This window comes from Carcharodon carcharias, chromosome 17 (assembly GCF_017639515.1).
Source record: "Carcharodon carcharias isolate sCarCar2 chromosome 17, sCarCar2.pri, whole genome shotgun sequence".
In the NCBI taxonomy this organism is placed as follows: Eukaryota; Metazoa; Chordata; class Chondrichthyes; order Lamniformes; family Lamnidae; genus Carcharodon; species Carcharodon carcharias.
In genome coordinates, this window is record NC_054483.1 from 16,984,613 (window position 1) to 16,997,912 (window position 13,300).

A 13,300-nucleotide genomic window follows, 5' to 3' on the forward strand; every position below is an offset into this window, starting at 1 on the left:
AGAAGCTAGGTAAAGTTGGAGGGGTAGCCTTTGTTAATCAAAGAGGGCATTGGTGCAATAGTTAGAGATGACCTTGGTTCAGGAGATCAGGATGTAGAATAGGTTTGGGCGGAGATGAGGAATATTAGGAGAAATAAGTCAGTAGTGGGAGTGGTCTACAAGCCCCCTAACAGTAGCCACAGTACAGGACAAATTATTCAAGAGAAAATATTGTGTACTTGCGATAAAGAGATGGCAATAATCATGGGTAATTTTAATCTACACATTAATCGGAAAAATCAGATTAGCAGTAGTAGCCTGGATGAGGAGTTCTTAGAATACTTTCAAGATAGTTTCTTAGAGCAGCTTGTTCTGGAACCAACCAGAGAGCAGATTATATTAGACTTGGTATTGTGTAACAGGACAGGATGAATTAATGACGTCAGAGTAAAGGCAGCCCTAGGTAGCAGTGACCACAATATGATTGAATTTTACACCCAGTTTGAAAGGGATATGCATGGGTCTAAGACTGGTATCTTAAACTTAAATAAGGGAATTATGTGGGGATGATAGCTGAGCTAGCTGAAGTGAACTGGGAAACTAGGCTAGAGGATCGATCAATAGAAAAGCAGTGGCAAACATTTAAGGGGATATCTCAGAGTATTCAGAATAAATACATTCCTACTATAAAGAAAAATTCTAAGGGGAGGACCCGCCATCCTTGGTTAACTAAAGATGTTAAGGAAAGCATCAAACTTAAGGAAAGAGCATACAACTCCGCAAAGATGAGTGGCAGGACAGATGATTGGGCAGAATATAAAGAACAGTAGAAAATGACTAAAAGGTTAATCAGGAGAAAGAAATTAAGAGTATGCGAGGAAGCTAACTAGAAATGTAAAAAAGGATAGCAAGAGTTTCTACAGGTATTTAAAAAGGAAAAGAGTAAGTAAAGTGAGCGTTGGTCCCTGTATAGAGCGACAGTGGGGAGTTATTAGTAGATAATAAGGAAATGGTGGAAGAAATAAACAAATATTTTGCTTATGTGTTCACGAAAGAGGATACAAAAAACATTCCAGTAATAGCTGCAAATCATGAAGTGAACGGGAGAAAGGAACTTGGTGAAATGGAACTCACTAGGGAAACAATACTGAGCAAATTAATGAAGCTGCCGGCTGGCAAATTTCCAGGTCCCGACAGACTACGTCCTAGGGTCCCAGGTCTCCTAGTCGATTAGCAGGTTCTGACGATGTCCCACAAGGTCTGTACTGGGGCCTCAACCTTTTACGGTTTACATCAATGACTTAGATGAGGGGAGTGAAGACATGGTCACTAAATTTGCAGATGACACAAAGATAGGAAAGTATGTTGTGAAGAGGACATGAGGAAGTTGCAGATGGATATAGATAGGTTGAATGAGTGGATTCTGAGATCTGGCCTCTGGATGGTTAGCAAAGTAACATAATCAATGGACTCCCATACCTTCTCTTGCAATACTGCAGCAGCTTCTGATCTGTAAGAAGGGGTTTATTTGAATGAAATAATGTGAGGGTTACGGTTGCTGTCTTATCGAGACCATTCCGTTTATGTCATGCATAGCTCACCATAAACTTACAGTAATTCTTCAATGGCAATACACGCTCTGGATGACCACCACCACTGCATTGATGGAATGGAATCAAAGTGCAAATAACAGGAAAGTTGAGCGATTAAGTACAGAGATTTAAGGACCCATTAATTGCTTTCAGATACCAGGTTTTTTTTCTTCAAATTAGGGCAGTAGTTTACACTAAGACTGAGGAGATATAAATACAGTTACGCTATTACATTTATAGCTTAACTAGCTAAACTACATAATGAAACTACAAATAATTGTTGGGCAATATTTCAAAACTTGAAACCCTAATTAATATTTGAAATAAAATTCAGATGGCAGGGCAGGTGGTGTGTTGCAGCTGTAGTATGTAGGGTTAGTGGATAGCAGCGTGACCCACAGCAAATACATCTGCAGGAAGTGTCTGTACTTGAGGAACTTCGGCTCAGGGTTAATGAGCTGGAGTCAGAGCTTCAGGCTTAGCAATTCATCGGGGGCAGGGTTGGGGGGTGGGGGGGGGAAGTTACATGGAAACTTTGTTCCAGGAGGCAGTCACACCCCCTCATGTTAAGTACTTCAGATTTTGTCTGTGATCAGGGACAGAAGAGTTTGACTATGAGTGATGCACTTATGGGGATACAGAAAGTAGCAATAGAGGAGCCTCAGCCCTTGCACTTATCCAACAGGTTCGAAGTTCTTGCACCCTGTGTGGACGAGAGCAGAGACTGCTGGGAAGACGAACAAACTGACCACACCACCGTGGAATGATGACCATTCATGTTGAGGGAGTAAAAAGAAATGTAGTAGCGGCAGTGGACAATATAGCTAGGGGGTTAGACACTGTTCTCTGCAGCCAAGAGGGTAAGTCCCGAAGGCTGTGCTGCCAGTCTGGTGTCAAGATTGAGGACATCTCCTTGGGGTTGGAGAGGAACTTACAGTGGGAGGAAAAGGATCCAGTTATCGTGGTCCATGTGGGGACCAATAACAAAGTTAGGACTAAGAAAGAACTTCAGCTAGAGGAATATGAGCAGCCAGTGGCTAAATTAAAAAGCAGAACCACAAGAGTAACAATCTCTGGATTACTACCCAAGCCATGAACAAATTAGCATTGAGTGAATAAGGATAAATAAGATCAGAGAGTTGAATACATGGTTCAAAAATTGATGAGGGAGAATTGTGCTTCAACTCACGGGGCTCTGGTGCCAGGACTAGGGAAACATGGAGTTTTCCATTGGGTCGGACTTCACTTGATCTGTGCTAGGATCAGTGTTCTGGTGAATCGAATAACGAGGGTTTTAAACAAAATAATGCAGGAGAGGCTTCATGTGAGGGGAAATTTACTTATATTGTTACCCTGCATTAAGACAAGTCATAATGCAGGGTAACAATATAGGTATGATAACCAGAGTGTGACAGGAATGAACAGAGCATATTAAGCAAATAGAGTCAGAGTCGGGATAAATAGTATAATTATAGAAATAGTAATAGAAATAGAATAGTAATGAAAAATAATAGAATAATAATAGAAAAATAGCCAGGATTTTCTAGCTCCATCATGAAGGGACCTGCTGTGGGATGCAGTGGCCCAAAAGTCCATTGTGTTGCCAGTCTGGTGTCAGGACAATCCTGGTGATGTTTATCTTATTAACAAGAACAACTTGCATTTATAAGGTGCGTTTAACAACAACTTATATTTGTTTAACACTTTTTTAGCAACAATTTGCAATTTTTTTTTTATTCGTTCATGAGATGTGGACATCGCTGGGTATTTATTGCCCGTCCCTAATTCAGAGGGTATTTTTAAGAGTCAACCACATTGCCGTGGGTCTGGAGTCGCATGTAGGCCAGACCAGGTAAGGAAGGCAGATTTCCTTCCCTGGTGAACCAGATGGGTTTTTACGATAATCAACAATGGTCATCATTAGACTTGTAATTCCAAATTTTTATCGAATTCAAATTCCACCACCTGCCTTGATGGGATTCAAATTCAGGACCCCAGAGCATTACCCTGGGTCTCTGGATTACCAGTCCAGTGACACTACCACTATGCCACCGCCTCTCCTTTTAACAGCTTCCATTTAAATATACTTTTAACAAGAATTTACATTCATATAGCACCTTTAACAACAACAACTTGCATTAATATAACACTAGAAATGTAATTTAAGGCTTTTCTCAGCAACAGTATCTGACAAAATTTGGTACCAAGTCACAAAAGGAGATATTTAGATAAAAGTGCTCAAAGTGGTGGCTTTTAGGGACTGTGTTCAATGAGTACAAAGAGGTAGAGGGAGGAGAGGTTTAGGGAGGGAATTCCAGAGTTTGATATCCTGGCAGCTATAGGCAGAGCTACTAATGGTGCAGCAATTAAAACTGTGGTTACACTAGAGTCCAGAATTGAAGGAGTACAGCGATCTTTGAGTGTGCTATGGCAGGAGGAGTTTACAGAGATAGGAGGCACGAGGCCATGAAGGGATTTAAGCATGGGGATGAGAATTGTAAAACTGAGTCAATGGGGTGCCGGAAACTAATGAAGATCAGCGAGCGCAGGGGTGATAGATGAATGGTTCTTGGTGAAAGACAAGAAAAGGGCAACTGCTAAATAACATTATTCAGGCACGCGACATTGCTCCAGTGTTTGAAAAGGCTAAGGTACAAACTTTATACAATAGTCTTGTCCAGCTCAAATTGTTGTTCTTCAAGCAAATGTGGATTAACCAGGCTTCAACGACAGGAATACTCTCCCATAACAGTTAGCATTTGTGTATACATTCATTTAAACACTTCTCTCTGTATCTGCAGGTGGCTGTGCTCCCTGATTGGAATGGTGATTTTGGGGATCAGTATGATCACTGTAAGACACTCAGTTTGATTTTAAAGCATATTTTACTTTACACTTTGTACAATTTTAATCTCTGTTCAGTGTTTGTTTTTCTTGTTCCTAATTTGATACCATTTGTGCCTTAGGTTCCCCTGGCAACTAACATTTTTTTACTGATAGCACCCGGCTGTGGAACAGGCTTTTCACTCGGTTAGTAGCATACCAATGTGACTATATCTGTACCCAGGATCAGACAGGGGGCAGGGCCAGTTATCCTTCAATCACCTATCATATACCTAGATGACAGCTAGCTGTCTATTCATAAAAATCGTGTGCCTCACATGTCGAATGTTAAAAGTATCAGGTAGGGGCGAACAGGCTGGTTCTCTTTTCTCTTGAAAAGTGAAAGCGAGAGGTGACAGAATACAGCTTTTAAAATTACATACACACATATGAAATACGAATTAGGAGCAGGAGTAGGCCACTCGGCCCCTCGAGCCTGCTCTGCCATTCAATAAGATCATGGCTGAATCTAATTGTAACCTCCACTCCACATTCCCACCTAACCCTGATAGCCTTTCACTCCCTTATTAATCAAGAATTTATCTAGCTCTGCCTTAAAAATATTCAAAGACTCTGCTTCCACTGCCTTTTGAGGATGAGAGTTCCAAAGACTCACGATCCTCTGAGAGAGAAAAATTCTCATCTCTGTCTCAAATGAGTGACCTCTTATTTTTGAACTGTGACCCCTAATTCTAGATTCTCCCAGAGAATACATCCTCTCCACATCCACCCTGTCAAGACCCCTCAAGATCTCAACGGTCTCAATCAAGGCACCTCTTGCTCTTCTAAACTCCAGTGGATACAAGCATAATCTGTCCAACCTTTCCTCATAAGACAACCTGCTCATTCCTGGTATTAGTCCAGTAAACCTTTTCTGATCTGCTTCTGGCACATTTACTTCTGTACGCAGTACTCCAGATGTGGTTTCACCAGTGCTCTGTACAACTGAAGCAAACCTCCCAACTTTTGTAATTCCCCTTGCAATAATCTATAACATTCTGTTAGCTCTCCTAATTACTTGCTGTTCCTGCACATTAGCCTTTGTGATTCGTGCACTCGCGCACCCAGAATCCTCTGAATCTCAGAGCTCTCCAATCTCTCACCATTTAGATACCTTTTACTCTTCCTGCCAAAATGGACAATTTCACAATTGCCCACTTAATGCTCCATTTGCCAGATCTTTGCCCACTCACTTAACCTATCTATGTCACTTTGTAGCCTCCTTGTGTCCTCTTCACAAATTACTTTCTCACCTATCTTTGTGTCATCAGCAAATTCAGCAAACATATCTTCTGTCCCTTCATCCAAGTCATTTATATAAATTGTAAACAGTTGAGGCCTCAGCACTGATCCCTGTGGAACATAACTTGTTACAGCCTGCCAACCAGAACATTACCCATTTATGCCTGGTCTCTGTTTCCCGTTAGCTAGCCAATCTTCAATCCAGCCAATGTGTTACCCCGCCATGAGCTTTTATTTTCCGCAATAACCTTTGTTGTGGCACCTTATCAAATGCCTCCTGGAAATCTAAGTCCAGTACATCCACCAGTTCCCCTATATCCAAAGTACATGTGATTCTTTCAAAGAACTCCAATAAATTGATTAAACATTATTTCCGTTTCTCAAAAGCATGTTGACTCTGCTTGTGTGCCTGAAACTTTCTAAGCGCCCTGCTATAACATCTTTAATAATAGCTTCTTACATTTTCCCTAGGACAGATGTTAAGCTAACTAGCCTGTAGTTTCCTGCTTTCTGTCTCCCCCCCTTTTTGAGTAAAGGGGTTACATTTGCTATTTTGGAACCTTCTCTGAATCTGGGGAGTTTTGGAAAAAATTAAAACCAATGCATCAACAACTCACTAGCACTTCTTTCAAGACCCGAGGATTAAGTCCATCAGGGCCCAAGGACTTGTCAGCCCACAACTCCAACAATTTGCTCAATAACACATCTCTGGTGATTGGAATTTTCCTGAGTTCCTCCCTCCCTTCCATTTCCTGATTTACAGCTATTTCTGGGAGTTACTTTATCCTCTATAGTGAAGACCGATGCAAAATACCTGTTTAATTCATCTGCCATCTCCTTATTTTCCATTATTAATTCCCCAGGCTCACTTTTTATCAGACCAATGCTCACTTTGTTAACTCTTTTCTTATTTAAGTATCTATAGAAACTCTTACTATCTGTCTCTATATTTCTAGCTAGCTTCCTCTCATACTCTAAATTTTTCATCCTTCCTTATCTTTTTGTCACTCTTTGCTGTTCTTTATGTTCTGTCCAATCTTCTGACCTGATGCTTTTTAAGTTTGGTACTGTCTTTAACTTTTTTAATTAAAAAGTTTTGACTTGTGGAGAAGTGCAAAACTAGAGGCCATTAACATAAGATAGTCACCAAAAAAAAAAATCAAATAAGAAATTTAGAAGAAACTTCTTTACCTCGAGAGTGGTGAGAATGTGGAACTTGTTATCATAAGGAGTAGTTGAGATGAATAGCACAGATGCTGTTAAGGGGATGTTAGATAATCATAGGAGGGAGATGGAAATAGAGGGTAACACTGAGAAGAATTAGACAGAGAAGGATGAGAGAAGGCTCAAGAGAAGCAACTTTGGCGTTGACTGTTTTGGCCAAATGGACAGTTTCTATATTCTGTGCATATTCTATATAAAAAAAAGTTTTAAAAATGTCTTTTCTTTTTGATTTCTACTGGCTGGGAGTCAGAAATTTACTAGCAACTCACTGATCACAAATTTCCCACTTTGACAACTCTAAATGGTCCTATTTACAGCAACTTGATTTTATGGCCTTGAAGGGACAAAGCAACGGAACAATGTTGTGCATTATGTGATATTGCACTCCTCTTGTTGTGCAACAACTTCTCCTCTGATAGATTTATCAGTAATATAAGGGGACACTAGTTCATCAGCAGCAACTGATATTCATATAGTGCCTTTGATGTAATAAATCGTCCTCAAGCGCCACAGAGGAGCATTCTCAAACAAAATATGACACAGTTACATAAGGACTTATTGGACTTGTTAAGTCAGATGACCAAAAGCTTGTTCAAAGTGGGAAGTTTCACTGGAGTGTCTGAAAGAGGAAAGCAAGGTAGAGAGGCAGAGAGGTGTAGGAAGGGAATTCCAGAGCCTAGCACCAAGGCAACTGAAGATGCAGCCACCCATGGTGGAGCAATTAAATTCAAGGGAAATTCTTCAGATGCTGGAAATCTGAAATATAAACAGAAAGCGCTGAAAATATTATATGAGGAGCAAGTAAAATTAGGGATACATAAGAGGCCAGAATTAAAGGAGCACAGATGTCTTGGAAGGGTATGGGGCTGAGAGAGAGGGATGAGGCTTTGAAGGGATTTGAAAACGAGGATGAGTATTTTAAATTCAAGACGTTGCTTGATGGGGAGATAATGTGGGTCAGAAAGTCCAGGGTGTTAAGGGAATGCAAATCAGAACATGGGCAGCAGAGTTTTGGATGATCTCAAGTTTACGGAGGCTACAAAACAGGAAACCAGCCTGCAGTGCATTATAATAGTTAAAGTCTAGAGGTCATGGAGGCCTGAATGAGGGTTTCAGCAGCAGTTGAGCTGAGACAGGAGTGAAGTCAGGAAATATTACAAAAGTGGAAATAGACAGTCTGAGTGAAGTTCATTCAATAAATACAAACAGCTTGTCCCAGGAATTGTATCCACTGTGATAAAGCCATTCATCTCTTTCTAACCTCCGAAACCTCCAGCAGCCCTCAAAATAACACAGAAAATCCTGTCTTCTGCCCAGATCCCATATTCCCATTCCCTTTGCTCAGGTAGCTTTACTCTCCCTGGGTTCAGCTTCTCTGCTCTTAACTCCACAATATTCCTCTGTTTTGGCACTCTGCAAGGGTTTTCCTTCAATGGTTCCTGTCTGTATTCCAAGCCCTTTCACTCAGCCCTCCTGAATCAGCAAACTTGAGCACTTAATCACAAACTAATGGTTACTAAGTTGTTACTCAGGATGTTAACTTTTTTTTGCGGAGAAGCAGTCAGAGCTGGACCTAATAATGGAACTGCAGCCAAAACGAGGGTCCCAACAACATTTCTCATTCTCGTCTGTGAGGAACACTTCAACTAGAATTAGCATCTTGTACTTGCAGAGACCAGGGGCAGAATTGTCCCGACGTCACCACGCGTCATTCCGATGTTCCATTCGGCTGGCATGCGCCGGAGGCAGCTGCGTGCCTGCCAAACTGTCAAAGGCCTGTTAAGGCCATTTAAGAACCAACTGAGGTAATTGACAGGGCTGCCCGTCCAACCTTAAGGTTGGCGGGCAGACGAAGAGCCCAAGCGGCCTTCACGTTTTTCATGTAACCTTATCCATGGGTGGGATGAGGTTTCATGAAGGGTTTATTAAATTAATAAATAAATATTTCACATTTCATCAACAGTACATGATTTTTTACTTTATTAAAAATTCTCAGTATGTTCTGAATCTCCCTGAGGCAGCTCCGTGCCTCAGGGAGATTTTTACGCTTTCACGCCCATGCGCAAAAGAACGCAGGCCTCGACTCTCCCTCCTCCCCCCGCCCACACAGGTAATGCTAAGCACTACTGGGTGTGCATCACGCTGGGTGGGCCTTAATTGGCCCGCCCACATAAAATGGCAGCACACAGCCGATTGCAGGCGGTAATCGGCTCCGCGCCCAATCCCGACTGGCCTGCATGACAGAGAGGAAATTCTCCCCCGTGTGTCAACATGGGTTGGGACTTAAGCTAAGTCTCCAAGTCTGAGGGTGGGATCTGAACTGCTTGCTGATGTTGGTGGCGCTGAGCTGCCTGACATAGTTCAGGATAAATAAGGGATGCAACAATTGGTCATGGTTTAAAATGGTCCTGTTACTGAACCCTGTCATGAAGTTGCCTGGCACCAGATCAGCTGGAGTCCACCATGCTGAATATGAAGGGAAGAATTTAGATATAAAATGTGAACAATGTCCAAAGGTTTGATCGGCAAAATAAACCTCCTATTTTAATGTCAGATGTTCAACGAATTGATTCAAGATGAATCTTAGCATTTCCTGTTCCATAATTTCAGTTTGAAATGGGTATGAGAGGAACAGAGTTGTACTGAGCCCAGGTCTCTCCATCAAGAGAGTCCTGGAGAAAAGACCAACCCTAGCCCATAGTGGAGGTTATTCAAAGCTTTTCGATTCTAGAAGGGTTTCCCCATGATTAAGGTGCTGCTTCCAATCTAATCCTGCATTTGGAAAATATTGTTGGGTGTTGCAGCATTAATTCTGAATGTGTCCTTTGAAATAACCAGGGATGATTGATTCCACGATGATTCCCATAATGGGGTACCTGGTGGACATTCGTCATGTATCTGTATATGGAAGTGTTTTCGCCATCGCTGACGTGGCACTTTGTTTAGGATTTGCAATCGGTGAGTCAATATCAATGTTTTCTTGGGTGCACATTTGCTTAAATAGTCTGTATCTCTCTCTCTCCCTCTCTCTGAAAGTGCCCAACGATAGAGCTGGGGTGGGCCTACAGCTGCTCAATGTTAACCATTTCAAATTAACGCTGTGCCTCTCTGAGTGGCAACCTTCACTTCTGCAGCTTCCCATTTCCATCCAACGATTATATTCTATTGTTTCTTTTATTTCCGAGATTCCTCCTTTCTCCCCTGAAGGCACTGACTCTTGTTGAATTACAGTTCCACTGGCACCTGTGACTCCTCTGGACCTCACTTGCTCTTTGTAAGGGAGCCAAGGCAGTAGGTGTAATCGAGGCAAAGCCAGGAGAACAACTCATTAGCCTATCAATTTTGTCTTGGATGCGAAGTGAAATCACACATATTTTTCACCATTCAACATTAATAAATGTTTGCCTACCCAACACTTAACTGCATCCTTCACCCCTGCTGCAGTATCCTAGTTTTGTTTTCAAATTTAACAAATTTTCAATTAATTTCTATTTTCATCATTCATGTAGAAACACCATGGTCAAAGCACCAACCCCAGTCTTCCTCTGCTGAGCAGCTCCCCCATCTCCCCGGTGATACCATGCCTCTCACTAATTCTTAATTTTCCGTTTTCTCACCAATTTCTATCCAGTGCCACATTCTACCTTGCATTCCTCCAGGTTTTAGTTTAATTAATAGTCTTCCATGTGAGATCTTGTCAAAAGACTTCCTGGAAATTCAAATGTTGTCGGAACTTGCACTATTTTATTTTAATTTTTTTCAGACAAAGTCAAAGACCTCCAGCCCTTGGTAGACATATATCACTGGCTAATTATGTCTGAAAAAGTGAATGTCTCACATTAAAGATGAATAATTTTATTCTTACCATCCAGGGCCCTCAATTGGAGGAGCCATTGTCAAAGCAATTGGATTCCATTGGCTAATGGTCATCATTGGAGTAATTAACATTTCCTATGCTCCACTCTGTATCTTCCTAAGAAATCCTCCTACCAAAGAAGAGAAAATGGTAAGAGAGGTATTTTATTACTTCAGGGAGGGGCAGGGAGGGAGGAAGTGAAAAAAAAAGGAAGGGAGGGAGAAAGGAGGGAAGGGTCGGGGTTGTGGGGGGGGGGGGGGGGGGGGGGGTGGGGTGGGGACGGGGGTTGCGGGGGGGGTAGCGTGGGCTGGCGCGGAATGAGGAAAGGAGAGGAAAGCAAAGGGAAATAAAAAAGGCTTGCATTTTTCTAGCACCTTTCATGACCACTGGATGCCCTAAAGCACTTTAAAGCCATTGAATACCTTTGAATTGTAGATACTGTTGTCATGTAGGAAACACAGCAGCTAATTTGCACACAGCAAACTCCCACAAACAGCAATGTCATAATGACCAGATAATCTGTTTTTGTGATGTTGACTGAAGAATAAATATTGGCCAGGCCACTGGGAAAAATGCATTGCTTTTCAAAATAGTGCCCATGTGATCCTTTACAACCACCTGAGAGGGAAGGTGGAACTCAGTTTAATGTGTCAGCAAAAAGGTGGCATCGCTGACAGTACATTGGAATGTCAGCCTCGATTTTGTGGCTAAGTCCCTCAGGCAGTGCTTGAAGCTACCATCTACTGACTCAGAGGGAAGAGTGCTACCCACTGAGCCAAGGCTGATGAGGGGAAGAGTGCAAAGGAATGAAGAGTAAGTGAGTGAGTGAACTGACTCAGTGAGACAGGACCAAATTGGTCAATCAGAGCAAATGAGTTAGTGAGGATGGGGTTCAATGAGTGAGGAAGTCAGTGAGCAGCAAATGAATGAAGGATGAGCGAAGAATAAGTGAGTGAGTGAGCTCCAAAGCCATTCAGAATTTAGCTCTCATCTCACTGAGCTTTGAAACCACTGAAAGCTGATGGACAAGGAGTTCTCATTCCAGACATTGAGGCACATTCTTCCATGTACTTTGTTATCAAGAAGAGAGGGTGGGCTTATCTCTGTGCATGTTTGGCCTAACACTTTCTCTTGGTCCTAAAAATGTTTCTGTTTTAAGAAGAAACTCAAAAAGAACCCAATGGGTAATTTCATGGTTCATTTATTCCTTTTGTCTTGGGTTGGCGAGTCCATCCCCAGCTCCATTATTCATTAGGACTCAAACAATATGGAGAGACAATTGGAAAAAAGGAATGGTGTTTGAAACAAACTGAACTGCACAACACACCTCCAGTTATTGTACAGTCTTGACAGTCTGGTGATCAACTGGGACTATCTTCAACTGCTCCCATCCTCCTTGGCCTTTCATTGTCTTTCAGATGACTTGTTAAACCAAGACTCTTTCTGCCACAGATAAACATAAAAGGTCTCATGGTACGATTCAAAGATGAGTAGGGGAGTTATGGCTGGTGTCCTGGCAACTCTCGATCCCTCAGCCAAAATCACAAACAGACTGTCAGGTCATCAGCACACTACTGTTTGTGAGACTTTGCTTTGCGCAAACTGAGTGTCATGCTTCCAAATTACAACAGCGACAAAGTGCTTCAATGGCTGCAATGGGCTTTGGGAAGTTCTGGGGTCATATAAGGTGCTACATAAAAACAAGACCTTTTCTTTTGAGAGGGAGAGAACCCACACACTGCAGTCCTGGAACTATTGTGTGTAATGATGCAAACGAAAATTTCACAAAGAATTCCTCAGTCTGTTTCTTTAATGGAGGCATTAACCAAAATAGCGGATAAAATAAATGTACCAGATGTTCAACATTTGTGTGGTGATAATTACACAGCGCTAATGCTTTCACTTTTTTTGATAGGCAATTTTGACCCAGGACAATTGTGTGAATCCAAATCTTTACACTGCTGAGAGGGACGGGCAGGAATTCCCCATGACTGAGGCCAGAAATGAGGAAAGAGTAAATTCAGAATAAGGGCTGATGTACTGATGGCCTGTAACTCCTTTATTCCACTGTCATCGCTTTCAATAAATCCACACCACAGTTCTGTTCACCACAAGAACCTGAAGCCGGCAATACTGCATGAAATGATACAAGATGGCAATACAGATACCAACAAAAAGGCAGTGAGACATCAGATAACACAGAATTGTGTTGACTCTACAAAACAGAAATAAGCTCCAGTCACCATTTACGCTCTACGAGAGCCACCTCCCACTCCTCTTTACCTGTACCTATCAATATATCCTTCTATTTCCTTCTTCCTCACGTGCTAATCCAGCTTCCCCTTAAATGCATTTGTGCAATTTGGTTCAACTACTCCTAGTAGTAGCAGGTTCTGCATCCTAACTACTCTTCAGGTAAAGAACCTTCTCCAGACTTGTCTAATTGTTTTATTGGTGACTATGTCATATTTATGGCCCCTGGATTTGGTGTCCCCATAACGTTGGAAATATTTTCTTGCGTCCA

The 13,300-nt window shown here is 41.9% G+C and overlaps 1 protein-coding gene across 1 annotated transcript in view; it reads left to right on the forward strand.

Moving 5' to 3' along the window:
• Positions 1-12,805, forward strand: part of LOC121290077 (chromaffin granule amine transporter-like) — a 28,811-nt gene extending 16,006 nt beyond the window's left edge. Inside the window, exons 11-15 of the mRNA XM_041210233.1 lie at positions 4,373-4,424; positions 4,538-4,601; positions 9,759-9,878; positions 10,793-10,926; positions 12,692-12,805. Of these exons, the coding sequence (XP_041066167.1) occupies positions 4,373-4,424; positions 4,538-4,601; positions 9,759-9,878; positions 10,793-10,926; positions 12,692-12,805 (484 nt within the window). The remainder of the gene's footprint in view (positions 1-4,372; positions 4,425-4,537; positions 4,602-9,758; positions 9,879-10,792; positions 10,927-12,691) is intronic.
• The last annotated feature ends 495 nt before the right edge of the window (positions 12,806-13,300 follow it).